The sequence below is a fragment of the Narcine bancroftii genome, chromosome 7 (genome assembly GCF_036971445.1).
Source record: "Narcine bancroftii isolate sNarBan1 chromosome 7, sNarBan1.hap1, whole genome shotgun sequence".
NCBI classification, from domain to species: domain Eukaryota; kingdom Metazoa; phylum Chordata; class Chondrichthyes; order Torpediniformes; family Narcinidae; genus Narcine; species Narcine bancroftii.
Window position 1 is genome coordinate 166,259,678 of NC_091475.1, and position 17,582 is coordinate 166,277,259.

The following is a 17,582-nucleotide window of genomic DNA, read 5'->3' on the forward strand; positions in this document are numbered from 1 at the left end:
CAGTCTGGCAGGGCATATGAGACCATGGACAGACATGTCAGCATAGGAATGTGGCAGGACATTATAATGAGTTGCCACTGGGGGCTCCCCACTACTGCAGTGGACAGAATAAAGGTGTTCAATGAAGTGATCTCCCAGTCTACATCCAGTATTTCCAATGTAGAGGAAGTCAAAACTGGAGCATCTGATATTGATGACCCCTCCAGATTCACGTGTTGCTTCACTTGGTGGTGAAGGAAGTGGTGTGGGCACAGGTGTAGTATTTCTTCTGACCACGGAAGTGGGTACCAAGGGGTAGATTGGTGGAAAGGGAGGAGTGGACAAGGGAGTCATGGAGGGAGGAGTTCTTGCAGGAGGCGATGAGGGGAATATATGTCTGGAGGTGGGATTACATACAAATGGCAGAGGATGATGTGTTGGATGCAGAGATGGTCAAGTGGAATCCTGTCCATGTTGCGCATGTGGCAGAGGGAGCTAGGGCAGATGTGCGGATAATGGAGGATATGCAAGTGAGGGCTGATTTGATGGTGATATAGGGCAAATCTTTTTTTTGAAAGAAGGTGGGCATCTTGGATGATCTTGACCTGGAAGCAAATGCGACAGAGAAGAGGAAATTGCGAGAAAGGAATGGGATTCTTCCAGGGACAGGGTGTGAAGAGGTGTAGTTGAAGTTGCTGTGGGAGTTGGTGGGTTTGTAGAAAATGCCCGATGAGAATTTTTCTGCAAAGATGGAGACAGAGAGATTGCGAAAGGGGAGAGTGTTGCTGGAGATGGACCAAGTGAATTTGAGGTCAGGGTGGAAATTAGAAGCCAAGTGTTTAAAGTCGATGAGCTCATCCTGGGTGCATGAGGCAGTACCAAAGCAGTCATTGGTGAGGCAGTGGAAGAGTTGAGGGGACTTGCCTGTATAAGGCATGTATCCTGGATTGCTCCATGTAGCCAAAAAAAGACTGGCATTGCTGGGGTCCATGGTTACCCCTTTGACTTGGAGAAAGTGGGAGGAGTCAAAGGAGGTTATTGAGGGCGAGGACAAGTTCTGTCAGCCAGAGGAAGTTGATGGTGGAAGGGAACTGGCATCAACAATTTGTCTCCTGAGATGGAGACAAAGCAAGAAAGGAGAGTGTTGCTGAAGATTTAGAAAGAAAATTGGTTCAATGTTTGGGGAAAATCAAATATTATGGGATGAAAGAATGGGACTGACTAGATTGCTCTTTGGAGTCCCAGCATTGACTCAATGAGTCAAATAGCTACGTCCAAGACCTGATGCAATTGCAAAACTTAATTTTGTACCTATGCTTTAGAGTTATTTTAGGCCATTATCCAGAGTAATTACTGTTGTGATTACTAGAAAAATAAACACTTCCATACTTTATTCATTTTCTTGGTCCCTATATATTTCACAATGAAACTACAGTATATAGGTTGTAGTATTTAAAAATAGGTTTGCAGAAAACTAATTATGTTATCATGTTTCAGATTCAAGTGGCAGAGTTAACTGCTGAAAACCACAAGATTCATGAACAGTTACGTCAGGCAAATGAGCAAAATCATCGTACTTTGAGTGCATATACACAGAAGATGGCAGCTCTACAGGAAGAGTGCAATAATGCCAAGGTACAATCTTGAATGCATCTACAAGTTATCTGTGGTATGAAATTGGAGCAAAAAGAATGGAGTTAAAGGGAATTTGTATGCAGTGGAAGAACATGGGCAGTTGTTTTTCACCAAAGCGACATGGTTAGTATAGTGGTTAGAGCAATGCTATTACAGCACCAGTGACCCGCGTTGGAATCCATAGCCATCTGTAAGGAATTTGCATGATCTTTCTGTGTCTGCCTGGGTTTCCTCTGGTGCTCCAGATTCCTTTCATGTTCCAAAGACTTGCATGTTCAGTCAGTTAATGGTGTATTTGGGGATTGTGGGTTTGTGGACCAGAAGGGTCAATTACCATGCAGTATCTCTAAATTAAAATCATTGCTAGGACCAATGTGGTTCATATATTATTATAATAATAATTTAGTCTCTGATTTTAGAATCAAAACATTTTTGCAAATGACAAATTAAGGACAGATTGTCAATACTGAGGAAAAGTTAATAAATTTGCTGAATAGATTGATAATTATCAAATGTAGATATATATTTGCAAGAAAGAATAAAGAAGTAATTTGTGGGTTAAACTAGTCTGTGGATGCTGGAGAAATGGAACAAGACAAATAAAAAGTGCTGGAGTATCTCAGATAGTCATGTAGAATTCATGGAAAACAAAAGGCATCAACATTTTGGGTCTGAGCCACTCACTGGGAATTCCAAGATGGGGAAAATATCTAAATAACAAGGTTGGGTAGGGGTGGCAGGTGTATGTTGATGGGATGGTAAGAAAGGAAAGGTGATGGGGAAGGGGCAGAGGACTGAGAAAGATGCTCTATAATAGAATGAAGGAAGGGAAGTGGGTAGAGAACTGGAAGGAGGGTATAGGTGTCAGGCAGGGGGTAAAAACACTTTTATATATTAAGAAATAATTTATTACTTGGAAAGTTCATCCAGTAATAGTGGAGGGACAAAAGAATTTTGGAGTAGAAATGAATTCGTTATCAAGACCATTTTTTTAAGTTAGCCAAGCACTAGAGTATATTTTCAGAAAAGTAGTATTGGAAAAAGTAGTTAAACCTGCATCAAATCTCAGGCTTTCTTGGAGTAGATAAGATAGCCACATGCTGCTAGCCAATGAGGATTTCAGTGACCTATGGAGAGTTGCAACCCGTGCTGACATTCTCTGGCGGGCTAACGGAAGAAAGCGTGACATCCATAGGACAGGTAACCAGATCCCACTCACAGCAGTAGGACCATGCATCTCCAACATTAGTCCGGCAGCAGGGTTGATCAAATCCATTGTCAGTCAGCCAGGAGACAACAGCACACCTATTAGTGTTTCTACCATCAACAATGGAGTGCAGAAGCTTGCCGTTGCCGACCTCCCTGTGCGTTTCAGGGAAAACTCCGGGGCCAGCCGTTGCTGGTGGCTGGCCATCAAGTCAGCTTTTTATCTGTCTGGGATAGACATTCCGGCTGGCACTTCTTGGTGGATACAGGGGCTGAGATCAGCATGCTTCCCCCTTCAGTGCGTGACACACATAACAGAAAACCCGGGTCATCATTGAAAGCCACAAACTGCAGTACTATCCAGAAATTTGGTCCGCATAGGATCCTGCTTCAGTTCGGCGATACTAAATTCACGTGGACATTCACATTGGCTGTGGTCGCACAACCGCTACTGGAAGCTGATTTTCTCAGAGCACATGGCCTGCTGGTTGATCTAGAGGGATGAAGGCTCATTCATACCAACACTTTCCAGACCTTTGCCTAGGGGAGGCCAAGCTGTCAGCCCCGCACTCAGATTCCATTACTCTTTCGGACAATGAATTCACCAGGTTGTTGGAGGAATTCCCCACAATAGTTACGCTGCAATTCACCTTGACGAAGCTGAAACCTGGGGTGCAGCACCACATACTAACTGAAGGGCCACCACTGCATGCCCGAGCTTGCAGGCTCACTTAAGATAAACTTCGTATGGCTAAAGAGGAGTTTGAAAGGATGGAGAACATGGATATTATACAATGGACTGATAGGTCCTGGACCTCCCTGCTCCACATGGTATCCAAGGCCAAAGGCGGATGGAGACCCTGCAGGGATTACTACAGGTTGAATGAGGTTACTGCACCAGATTACCACCCGGTACCGCATTTACAGGACTTCATTTCCAACCTGCAGGGATCCCGCATCTTTTTCAAGATGGACCTGGTCCTGGGGTATCATCAGATCCTGGTCCACCCAGATGATATTCCAAAAACTGCTATTATTACACCCTTTGGCCTTTCTGAATTCGGAAGGATGTCTGTTGGGCTCAAGAATGCCATACAGACTTTCCAACGTTTAATGGACAGATCATGGAACATGATCTTGACTTTACTTTCATATACCTAGACAACATACTTATCACTAGCTGCAATTGTCAGGAGCATCTGTCCCACCTGCACAAGCTTTTCACTCATTTGAATTAGTTTGGGCTGACCATCAACCCGGCCAAGTGTCAATTTGGGAGAGTGACCATCAACTTTTTGGGTCAAAGAATCGACAAACACAGAGCAAAGCCACTACTGGCTGAGGCGATCTGGGCATTTGCTTAGCCCAGCACTGTTAAAGGCCTCCAGGAGTTTGTTGGAATGGTGAACTTTTATCGCTGGTTTCTACCATCAGCGGCTCGCATCATGCGCTCCCTCTTCGCCCTGGTGTCAGGCAAGGCAAGGGATGTCACTTGGGATGAAGAATTAGCAGCAACATTCGAGGAACCACTGGCTAATGCTGCATTGCTGGTCCACCAAGAATGGAAGTGTCCAGTGTGGCAGTAGGAGGGGTGCTTCAACATCGATGGGCTTTGGAATCAATTGGATTTCTTTAGCCACCACCTAAGACCACAGGGACTCAAGTATGGTGCTTTTGATCGAGAATTGTTGGCACTGTACCTAGCTATCAGACAAATCAGGTACTTTCTGGAAGGCAGGCATTTCACAGCTTTTACAGACCACAAGCCGCTTACATTTGCCTTCACTCAGGTATCAGATCCTTGGTCAGCTCATCAACAGAGATATTTATCATATATTTCTGTGTTCACAACAGCCATCATACACATATCGGAAAGGCCAACATAGTGACAGATATAACCATATAACCACTTACAGCACAGAACAGGCCAGTTCGGCCCTACTAGTCCATGCCGTAACAAATCCCCACCCTCCTAGTCCCACTGACCAGCACCCGGTCCATACCCCTCCAGTCCTCTTCTATCCATGTAACTATCCAGTCTTTCCTTAAATGTAACCAATGATCCCGCCTCGACACGTCTGTCGGAAGCTCATTCCACATCCCCACCACCCTTTGCGTAAAGAAATTTCCCTTCCCCTTTTAATTTTCCCCCTTCAATCTTAAACCATGCCCTCTCGTTTGAATCTCCCCCACTCTTAATTGAAAAAGCCTATCCACGTTTACTCTGTCTGTCCCTTTTAAAATCTTAAACACCTCTATCAAGTCCCCTCTCAATCTTCTACGCTCCAGAGAAAAAAGCCCCTGTCTGCACAACCTTTCCCTGTAACTCAAACCTTGAAATCCTGTCAACATTCTCGTGAACCTTCTCTGCACTCTCTATTTTGTTTATATCTTTCCTATAATTTGGTGACCAAAACTGTACACAGTACTCCAAATTTGGCCTCACCAATGCCTTGTACAATTTCATCATAACCTCCCTACTCTTGAATTCAATACTCCAATTTATGAAGGACAACATTCCAAATGCCTTCTTCACCACACCATCTACCTGAGTATCAGCCTTGAGGGTACTATTTACCACAACTCCTAAATCCCTTTGTTGCTCTGCACATCTCAATAGCCTACCATTTAAGCATATGACCTATTTAGATTTGCCTTTCCAAAATGTAACACCTCACACTTATCTGTATTAAATTCCATCAGCCATTTCTCAGCCCACACCTCCAGCTTTCCTAAATTAACTTTTAATCTACGGTAATCTTCCTCACTGTCCACAACACCACCAATCTTTGTATCATCTGCAAACTTGCTTATCCAATTCTTCACCCCTACTTCCAAATCGTTAATAAATATAACAAACAATAGTGGACTGAGGACCGATCCCTGAGGAACTCCACTAGTCACCGGCCTCCAATTGGACAAACAATTTTCTACCACTACTCTCTGACACCTCCCATCCAACCATTGCTGAATCCATTTCACTACCTCCTCATTTATACCTCCACCTTTTTTCCTAACCTCCTGTGGGGAACTTTGTCAAAAGCTTTACTAAAGTCTAAATAGACAACATCCACAGCTTTCCCTTCATCAACCTTTTTTGTAACCCTGCTGTCTCACCTGGCCATACAATCTGTGCAGACCTTAGCCCAAGGGTGGACTATGTGGTGCTCACAAAAGCGCAACAGGCAGACGAAGAAATTCCACGTTACGGAATAGGAGACTCGAACCTGCAGCTGGAGGAAATTTTGGTAGGCCCAGGGGAGCTCAAATTCCTGTGTGATGTATATACAGGTTGTCCTCGCCCAGTCGTTCCGGTGCCCCAGGTTGGTACATCTATCAATCAGAACAACTGTTCGGATGATAGCCAAAAGATTTGTGTGGCATGGCCTTCGAAACAGGTCAGCAATTGGGTGAAGACATGCATTTGTTGCCAGACATCCATAGTCCAGCAAGACTCGAAAGCCCCACTACAATCTTTTGAGCTGACGTATTGGAGGTTTGACCACATACACATGGACATTGTAGGCCCCTTGCCGGTGTCACGTGGTTCCCATTTTCTTCTCACTATAGTGAGAAGTTGTACCACCCACAATCTAATGGACTAGTAGAAGGGATCCACAGGCATTTGAAATTGGCCCTTATGGCGGGTCTGCGGGGACCTAACTGCATTGACAAATTGCCATGGGTACTTTTGTCGATACGAATGGCACCCAAGGATGATTATTGGTGCCTTATTGGCAGAGCTGGTCTATGGCATGTCTCTGATGGTTCCAGGAGAATTTGTATCAGACTGTGAGGACGAAAGGAGACCCACAATGATCCTAAGCAAGCTCCGCAATAAACTCGGTTCTTTACTGCCCATACCGACATCTCAACACAGTCAGGCCAGGTCCTATACCCCAGAACTTCCAAGACTGCAAGTATGTTTTCATACAGAAAGGAGCACATCGACCACCATTTCAGCATCCGTATGAGAGTCCCATCAAGGTGCTAAGATGTACTGGTTCAACGTATATTTTGAATATCTGAGGTAAAGAGGAACCTTTTGCCAATGACTGCCTCAAACCTGGATCTGGATGGACCAGTCGTGGTGAAGAAGGCTGCCCAAACAAAAAAAAATACAAACTTTGAGATCCACAGCAGGATTGCTGGTTCTGGATGGGGTGGGGGTGGGTGGTCATGTGGCGAACCACTTGCCAGCAAGCGAACCTGCTCCCAAAATGGCGGATGTGCTGTGGAAAACAATGGAAATTGACCTGCATCCAATACAGTTTTTTATCTGAGCTAATGACATCACTTCCTGTCCATGTGACAGAAACAGTATATATGAGTGTGAGCTTCAGTTAAATGCATAAAAGCATCATGAATAAATCTTTCACATCAACGTTAGGTGCATAAATGCTCATAAGTGTCCACATCTCTGAATAAATTTGACAACGTGCCAAAATAAACCTCTCAGCAGGATCTCCACCGATTGAATCTTAACAGGTAAAATCTTATGAATCAATGAATCAAAAGATTTCATTGTCTTAAAAATGTGTTGTAACTATTTCTGAGGTTGTAAGTAATCTTCTCCAGGGGAACACAACTATGTATTTCTGACTTCCAGCGGGTCAGACTCCGTACGCGCACAATTTATCGTGAGCACGGGGAAGTAATAGCGGCAATGAAACCTGCATACAATTATAAGCGAGAGTGGGGAAGTAATAGTGACAAAGAAGTACATACAATTTACAAACAAATGTGGCAATTGGGTACGTACAAATGGCAAAATTTAAAATTTTGATCTTGGAGGCAGTCTCGGGAATATCTCTTTGGCCTGAGTGCTATGGTATTCCGAGAAACAGGATATTCTGGCTAAGGCACTGCACCTTATCTCTAGGTCCTTTCAAACTGCCATGTGAAATGGGGTTAATCAGGCAATTAGCACCCCAGTTATGCGACAGTTTGAAAGGGTCCAATCAGAACAACCCTATCGGATCCCAACCGGGTCCCTGACCTACCTCGGAGGTCGTCAGGGAATCCAGTAAAACTTACCTAGGTCTCGTCCACAGCTGATTTGTAAAGTAAAATGGCCGACCCGCTTATTCTGGTGATTTCAGTGCTTGCATGTGTATGTCTCAGCGGCAGCTAGCATCTGAATATCCTTCCCATTCGACATTTGGACTTTGATTCTTAACTTCTGGCAGTACTTCCGGTGAGTGAGTGACGCGTCATTCACTGTTTCATCGCGGGGGCAGGATCCCCTTAAATTGCCAAGTTGGCAAATTACTGGCTCGATTCCCCCTGCAATTTGAAAGGTGCTTCCAGTACCTTTGCCCCAGTAATAGCACCCAGGTCCCAGGAAGGCTACCCAGGTGCTGCAGTTTGAACATTCCCAAGACCCATCCCCTGAGAGAGGAAATTAACATATCAAGTACCTCTGAGACAACATTAGGATGATTCTGCCCTATGGCATCAATTTAATCATCCCCACTACATCAGATCAAACCATAAATCTCTCAATTGCACACTATTTTTAACAATATATGGTTTCTTTTTAAAAAAGGCTTTTTAAATCATGACAGAATTAAAATCCTGCTTAACTCTGAAGCCTATCTTCAATCTATTTAGTTGATTTCTATCCTTGCAAATAATCACTGCATCTCTTTCCTCCCGACCCTCTCCAAAGCTTGTTAATGTGTTGCAGGAGGACATCATCTATATAATGGACGATTGACACCTCTGGGGAAAATTGTATGGGTTGTATAATGGAAGATTAACTGTGGTAGATAGTGGGACTATGGAATGTGTTTTGTCTCCTGTCCCAAGTAAATGCAAGTTGCTCTTGTGAGTTGGAATGTAGAATACTACACTCACGCGGTATATGCGTGTGTGTGCTGTACGAGAATGTTTTTACATATTTAAGACATGCTGTGCGTTGTATGCTTGTGCACTTTGAGTGAAAATACCGTTCTGCTTTTGTCGTTTTGGGTATGTGAATATCCTTATCTTTCATCCATTTTTAATTTTTAATGATACTATGATATAAATTCATTACTATAAAATGTCAATGAATTTTTGGAAATTTACATATCAGGATATTCTGTAGTTTATTTTTCCCCCCAAATTGTATGGCGCAAGAAAGAAAATGAAACCATAACAACAAATTTTAAGAAAGTTTAATTCACAGAAAATCTAAATTTGTGCCTGAAACTGCTGTTTTGAATTCTTTTGAGATTCATATTTGGTAACTATCAGATAGTAATGTGATTTTTGAGTTGATTAGCTGCACTTTTTATCTCATAGCAGGAGATGTGATTCTTTTTTGTTTACCTAAGTTGTTTTACTCAATCTTTTACTTTTCAACCTCTCTCATACCTTTCTCCCCATTCCTGCCATTCTATGATATGAATTGTTAACATTTAAATGTGGATAATGTATGAAATGGAAAATTAGTTTCCTTTCATTAAATCGTAATTTATTTTTGATATTATTAATTACTGAGATCTCAATGCTTCTATTCGTCAAGGTTCAATATAAACATGGATCTGGAAACCTGATCCTCATTGATCTCCACCCCAACTAAGAGCTTGCAAACAGTTCCTGCTGATTTAGAAATCTTGTCTGCTCCAATTAAACATCCGGTAGTTTATATACTTAAAAAGTTCACTTTGCAAAGCATGCATGTTTACCATACTTGGGAACAGGTAGAGAATTTCCAGAAGTGCAAACAACAGAATTAAGTAATCCTGATCAAAGAAACAAAAGTTTCCTAAGTAACAACTTTAAATGATTAATTCTGTTCTAATAAGGAGGTTACCTAAAATACGAGAGAACTTAATTCCATAACATTCTTGTACTGAATGATTTTTAATATTGCTTTATAGGCTGAGCAAACTGCAACGGCTGTAGATTTTGAAAGTTACAAAGTTCGTGTCCATAATGTTTTGAAGCAACAGAAGAATCGATCAGCTGCGCAGAATGAAAATGATTTGACCCAGCAAGAAAAGTGAGTATTAGAAGCCAAAAGGATTTTCTCCATTCTCTATCTATATGTTCACTCGAATGATTTTATACTCCTTCTTTCATTTGTGTAGGTACAAGTTTTTGATTTGAAATCTAATCCACAATAAACCCGAGCTCCTTTATGCCCATTCTGTACCTACACACCAGTTTAGGACAAGTTGGGGATTTGGATTGTGTCAACATAGTTTTCCGGAATAGTATTTATAATGGCTAATAGTAAAATCACGGTAATATAGTGAACCTCCAGAGCAGGGATGGCCAACTTTTTAATTTAGACATATAGTACATTAACAGGGCATTTCAACCCACGAGTCCATGCCGCCCAATAACTTACACCCCCGATACGTACTTGTGGGCCATAATTACCTGTTATCGGTATGTCTAAAAATTAGGTTGGCCACCCTTGCTCTAGAGCAGTGGTTCCCAACCTTTTACTTTGCACTCACATACCACTTGAAGTATTCTCTATGCCATAAGTGTTCTGTGATTAATAAGGGATTGCTTAAGGTGGTATGTGAGTGGAAAGAAAAAGGTTGAAAACCACTGTTTTAATCGTACCTAATTGACTCGTTATGTGCACGGTTTCATAAGTCCAAAGGAAATGGGCCAATGACAATTTTTCTCAAGCAAGATATTTCAGTAACAATTGGGTCTAGAGCAGTGATTCTCAAGCTTTCCTTCCCTCTCACATACCACCTTAAGCAATCCCTTACTAATCACAGAGCACCGATGGCATAGGGATTACTTCAAGTGGGATGTGAGTGGAAAGTAAAAGGTTGGGAACCACTGATCTAGAGGAACGGAAGTAAATTTAAAGGATTGTAGGAGTTAGATTATACTGATTATTGTCAGTGTATAGAAACAAATAGAAAGTTGGAATGCCAAGCTAAAATGTTTAACAAAAGATTAAGACTACATCAAAACATTCTGAATGTGTTAAAAATATTGCTTGCTAGTTTGGTTTTTGGCTTCAAAAATATTTGAACAAAATGTACATTAAATGCCTCAAGTTTAAGGAATGTTTAATCTGGATTGTTCAGAGCGTGGAAAGCGGGTAGACACTGCATCAAGAAAACAAGAATCAGGTGAGTTAAATGCGTAATATTGCTTCGTTAAAGTCCGGTTAAAAGGAGTAAATCCAGTGGAAAGAATCTTTGAAAATGACTAAGATCTCTTTCAAAGATCAAAGAGTGGAAGACATTCAGAACAGTGATTTGGAATGTTTCGTCTTGTTAAAGTTATGGTAAAATTATTTTAATCTCAGAATCATTAGGATCAGAGGTGAGAAGTGTTTGAAATGCAATTTTTTGGGGATGTGAGAAAATGCTGGATGATGATTTTGTGTATTTACCTGATTTATGTCATTTTAGAGAAAGCTTTCTCTCTCACTTTCTAATCTGTCAATATGCTAACACTATAACCACTGAAGACAAGAAAATAAGAATTTAATACCATCCTTGCACTGAACCAGATAATAATCTAGATTGCAATCCCATGTCATTTCAGGTGCCATGCAGAGATTATGAGGAATAAAGGCAATTTTTTTCTTATTGTAGGGAGCATCTCCAAAAGGTGATTGACCAGTTGAAAGCCAAGTTACAGGAAAGTCAGTGTAATCTGCAAGTCCGAGGGAGTGAGCTGCAGACTCTGCAGTTAGACCACGACATGTTGCTGGAACGACATAACAAGATACTGCAGGAAACGGTAACCAGAGAGGCTGAGATTCGAGAAAAGTATGTCAATCTCAATTTTTCATTTAAAAAATTGTAACCTGGAATATTTACTGTATAAATGACCTGGATATTTATTGGGGTGGGTAACATGGTTGGAAGAGTGCTAGAGGTTTCACAAAATTAACCAGATTCTTCCAAAATTGATAGTATATGTATGACATATCCTTATTACCTATTACCTCTTGCCTGTGCTCCTCCCCACCCCTCACCTTCCCACAACCTCCCCCTGCCCCCAATCATTTTATTCAGCAGCCAGTCTACATTTTGCTTATACATTTATGAAGGGTTAGAACCCAAAACATTGGTTATGTATCTTTGCTACATAAAATAGGCTGCGTGACCAGCTGAGTTTCTCCAGCATTGTGTTTTCATTCCTGGAATCATCCTTGTGAACCTTATCTTAACCCTCTCTAATGTTCCATTATATTCGGTGGCACATCATTGCAAATGGCTGCAATAAACAATTTGAAATGCAAGTCATCAAAATGTGCTCTTTACACAGCTGTATACATTTTCTTAACATTTAAAATTTTACTTATAGCATGATAGAAGCCAATTCTGTCCATTTAAACCCTTCCTGCCCAATTATACCCAAATTAACCTACAGACCTATATGTTTTGAAGGGTGAGAGGAAACCAGAGCACCCGGGAGAAAATCCATGCAGACACTAGGAGAAAGTACAAACTTTTTATGGACAGTGCCACATTCAAACCTGGGTCCTGGTGCTGTAATAGCATCAGTCTAACTGCTACGGTAGTCATTAAAAAAAAAAACCACCTGTTGGTCTGTTCACAGAAGAACCCTTTCACTACACTGGATATCTTGTGACAAGTTTGGTCACCTAATTACAGGAAGGATATCAATAAGGTTGAAAGAGTGCAGGAGAAATTTAGAAGGATGCTACTGGGACTTAAGGAACCGAGTTACAGGGAAAAATTGAACAAATTTTATTCTCTGGAGCGTAGAAGAATGAGGGGAGATTCGATAGCAGTATACAAAATTATAATGGGTATAGATAGCATAAATGTAAACAGACTTTTTCCACTGAGATTAAGAGAAATTGAAAACTACAGGTTAAGGGTGAAAGGGGAAAAGTTCAAAGGGAATATTAGGGTGAACCTCTTCTTGCAGAGAGTGGGTGGGATTATGGAATGAGCTGCCAGATGAATTGGTAAACATAGGCTCAATTTTGATATTTAATAAAAATTTTGTGAGGTATGTGAGGGTGTAAGTCAGTGGATCTAAGATGAATAAGAGTTTGGCACAGACTGGAAGGGCTAAGGGACCTGTTTCTGTGCTGTAGCGTTCTATGGTTCTTCAAAAATAAACTTTGTTAATATTCATGCAAGGTTTTGATGTATGATATTTTCTACTTTGTGATTGGATTCAATTTTTACTATTCATCCAATTGCTTAACAGATTATTTTAACGAAGATCTAGATTTATTTATTGTGCTAGAGTTCAAATTTGCATCATAGAATTCCTTATTTAATTAATTCTTCAATTAACAGGGATATCAGTTTGAGGGAACTTGCCACTCTTGTATGTCTCCCAAAAAGAAACTGTTGTTGAGTTCACCTTAATCTATGCATTTGTACAATAATTTACAGACTTTGCTGTGTCCAGTCAGAAAATGCAATGTTAAAATCAGAGCATGCTCAGATGGTGAGTCAGTTGACTACCCAGAATGAAACAGCACAAAGCCACTTTCATAAGCAAGTCCAGCAACTGCAAGAAGATCACAGAAAGACCGTTGAAATTTTACAACAGCAATTATCTACAATGGAGGCACAAATGGTACAGCTTCAAACTGAAACATGTTTATCAAGTGAGTGTTAATACTTGTCAGATTGCTCTCTGCTCATTTGAGATGGAGGATAAATTTAGAGATGATGCTGTGTTGATTTGAAGGGAAAAGGATCAGTAATACTTACATCTTTATATTTATTGTTCTTTCAATTTTGATCAATTAATTAGAGAATGCAAATCATTTGTTTTAATAATGTGGAAAATTTAATCAGGTTGTTACATGATTTTAAATTTAAAAGTACAGCATGGTTACAGGCCATTTTGGCCCATAAGTCCATGTTGCCCAATTTACACCCAATTACCTACACCCCCGGCATATTTCAAACGGAGGGAGGAAATTGCAACTCCCAGAGAAAACTCATGCAGATGTAGGGAGAAAATACAAACTCATTACAGACAACGCGGGATTTGAACCCCAGTCCCGATGGCTGGCGCTGTAAAGGCATTGAGCCAACCACTACGCCAACCATGCCGCCCAAACAGTTCATTGAGGGCTGGATGGGGTAGAGTTTGTTAAGTGTGTTCAGGAAAGCTTTCTTAATCAATACGTAGAAGAACCGACTCAAGAGAGGGCAGTATTGGATCTCCTATTTGGGAACATGATAGATCATGTGACAGAAGTTTGTGTTGGGGAACACTAGTGATCACAATACTATTAATTTTAGACTAATAATGGAAAAGAATAAAGGTGGGCCAAAGGTTGGGATTCTTGATTGGAAGAAAACAAATTTCGAGGGGATGAGATAAGATTTGGAGGGTGTGTATTGAGATCAGATATTTTCAGAGAAGAATGTAGCAGATAAATGGAGTGTATTCAAAGGAGAAGTTCTGAGAGTGCAGAATTGGTATGTTCCCGAGAGGATTAAAGGAAAGATTAGAAACTGTAGGAAGCCATGGTTTCCAAAAGATATTGGGAACTTGGTTCAGAGGAAGAGGTATGTATACAAAAGGTATAAACAGCAAGGCATGGATGAACTGCTTGAGTAATACAAGGAGTGTGTATTTTTAAAAAAAATCTCAAGGAAATTAGAAAGCTAAAAGGAGATATGAAGCTGCTTTGGCAGGAAAAGTAAAAATAAATCCAAAGGTACATTAAAAGTAAAAGAATAGTGAATGAGGGGGGAAGAGGTGTGTGAAATTTTAAATGATTTTTTTCTTTAGTATTCAAAGAAAAGAATATTGAGCCAGTGAATAAATATGGTAGGGAGCTCATGGATAATATAATGAGGGGGTAGTGTTGGCTATATTGAAAAAGATCAAGGTGGATAAATCTCCAGATCATGACAAAATATTCCCTAGGACCTTGAGGGAGGTTAATGAACAAATCATGGGGGCGTTGACAGAAATATTTAAAATGTCACTGGCAATGGGGGAAGCACTGGAGGGTGGCTCATGTTGTTCCGCTGTTCAAAAAAGGATCCAAAAGTAAACCTGGTAATTATAGGCTTGTAAGTCTGACGTCATTGATGGGTAAATTAATGGAAAGTGTTCTTAGAAATGGTATATACAACTATTTGGAAAGACAGGGATTGTTTTGGAGTAGTCAGCATGGTTTTTTAACGTGGTAGATTAAGTCTAACAAATCTTATAGAGTTTTTTGAGGAGTTTACTAAAAAGGTTGATGAGGGAAAGGTGGTGGATGTTGTCTATTTGGACTTTAGTAAGGCTTTTGATAAGGTTCCCCATAAGAGGTTAGTAAGGAGGGTGGAAGCATTAGGTATTAACGATAAAGTAGAGAAATGGATTCAATAATGGTTGGATAGGAGATGCCAGAGAGTAGTGGTGGAAATTTGTTTGGCGAATTGGAGACCAATGATGAATAGAGGCCTCAGGGATTGGTACTGGGTCCGCTGCTGTTTGACATGTATATTAACGGCCTAGATGATAGGGTGGCAAATTGGATTAGTAAATTTGCAGATGATATAAAGGTTGGTGGTGTTGTGGACAGTGATGAAGATTATTAAAGCTTACAGGGTGATATAGGACAGTTATTAAAGTGGGCTGAAAGATGGCAGATGCAGTTTAATACTGATAAATGTGAGGTGCTACATTTTGGTAGTGTTATGGGCCCAGAGGACCCCAAAACCCAGCAGCAATAGATATTCAGCAAGACAAATGGTTACTTAAACAAAAGTTGTTTTTAATTATCTTTAAACATGAAAACAGGATCAAACTTTAACTTATCACTATTAACTTAACTAACCTAACTTAACATCCTTCTAATTCTAAGTGCATGTATATGTAATGTGTATGTAAGTTCAGAAAAGCTCTTTGATTCACAGTCCAATCTCACTTCTCAATCCTCCAAATTCATTGGTTGCAGGCAATTCTTATACTGTGCACAGAATTTAACATTTATGAATTTCACCAGGCTTTGGTGCTTGAAAGGTAAATGGTTACAGCTCAGGAAGGTTCTTGTCAATTTTCAGAGAGAGATTTGTTGCTCATTACACACTCACAACTGATTCCTTCTGATCAGCCACTTCAGTGACTTGCTGAAGAAACTTGCCCATTCAGGGTTTTCCAGATGATAACCTCTTTCTTTCATGTTACCTCAGAGTTCCTTTTTGTTTCCCTCATTTCAAGTGAAACATTATGCAGTCAGTCCTCTCCTCTTGTATGGATCACAAGGGTTTTGACCAGGCTGAACTGAGCACTCACAACCCATCTTCAAACTGGGGTTTTTCCACAAGCTTGCCAGCTTGTCCTGTTCCAGTCCCAGCTTCTGCTGCTGAACTGTACAACTGAACTCTCTGTCTCTCTCTCAAAAATCTAGACTCCACAGCATGACCAATTAAAACCAACTCCTTATGTACATTCTTCAAAGCTTATGCAAAGGCACTCAGAGCCTGAACTGTTTGTCTTGAGCAGAGCACTCGCATTTTAAATGAGGTCTGTTTTGAAGTGTTTGTATGTGACCTACACTAAAAAACCTGCCACGATTTATCTCCTTTTAAAACATCAATATGCAATATAAATGATAACATTATCTGTCACAGGTAGGGCTAATCAAAATTGGACATGCACATTAAATGGCAAACAATTGATGAGTGCAGTGGAACAAATGGATTTAGGAGTCATGGTACATAATTCACTGAAAGTTGAATCACATGTGGATAGGGTGGTGAAGAAGGTTTTTAGTACATTGGCTTTCATAAATCAGAGTACAGAACACAGGAGTAGGGATGTTATGTTGAAATTGTATAAGGTATTGGTGTGGCCAAATTTGGAATATTGTGTATAGTTTTGGTCACTGAATTACAGGAAGGATATAAACAGTATATAGAGAGAGAGAGAGTTCAGAGGAGGTTTACAAGAATGTTGCAGGGGTTTCAGGGTTTGAGTTGCAGGGAAAGGTTGAGCAGGCTGGGACTTTATTCCCTGGATCATAGAAGGTTGAGGGGTGATTTGATAGAGGTATTCAAATTATAAGGGGGACAGATAGAGTCAATGTGAATAGGCTTTTCCCACTGAAAGTGGGGGAGATTCAAACAAGAGGGCGTGGATTGAGAGTAAAAGGGGAGAAGTTTAAGGGAAACATAAGAGGGAATTTCACATAGAGGGTGGGGGGAGGGTGGAATGAACTTCCAGCAGTGGTGGTAGAAGCAAGATCAAAGTTAATATTCAAGGAAAGGTTGGATAGGAGAGGTGTGGATGGTTATGGGTCAGTGGGACTAGGTGGGAGAAGATGAGATTGAAGTTAATACTCAAGGAAAGATTAGATAGGTATATGGACTGGAGAGGTGTGGAGGGTTATGGGCCAAATGTGGGTCAGTGGGACTAGTTGGGAGATGTTCCACATGGACTAATAGGGCCAAACTGGCTTGTTTCTGTGCTGTAATTGATTACATGGTTAAATATATAGAGAGCATGTTTTGCAAATTATCTGCAGCCTTACATGTATCATTTTAGAGTGGAGAAAGCTTTTGGATAATGAATTATTGAGTTTCATGTTTTTTAAATGTTACACCTCGTAATGAAATCATTAAATGTGCTATCAACCAAAACTTACTCACTAATTATTTGCTTGTTGGTGGTCAATTTAGTTTCTTCCAGGACCACTTGATTGAAGCATGAACAAAAGAATTAAAGTTAAGAGCCCAGATGGGAGCAGCTATGCTTAGCAAAGCAATATTTGACCATCAAAGAGTTGTAATTAAATTTAAATTAATGAGAATCAAAAGAAAAACATTGCAGTGGTTGGAAGACAG

At 40.6% G+C, this 17,582-nt stretch overlaps 1 protein-coding gene across 2 annotated transcripts in view; it reads left to right on the forward strand.

Annotated features, from left to right (window-relative positions):
- The window catches only part of LOC138739328 (GRIP and coiled-coil domain-containing protein 2), a 134,642-nt gene that overhangs the window by 109,079 nt on the left and 7,981 nt on the right, over positions 1-17,582 (forward strand). For both annotated transcript variants that reach the window (XM_069891139.1, XM_069891140.1), the window contains exons 16-19: positions 1,477-1,614; positions 9,690-9,811; positions 11,385-11,561; positions 13,173-13,390. In XM_069891139.1, coding sequence (XP_069747240.1) covers positions 1,477-1,614; positions 9,690-9,811; positions 11,385-11,561; positions 13,173-13,390 — 655 coding nt within the window. The remainder of the gene's footprint in view (positions 1-1,476; positions 1,615-9,689; positions 9,812-11,384; positions 11,562-13,172; positions 13,391-17,582) is intronic.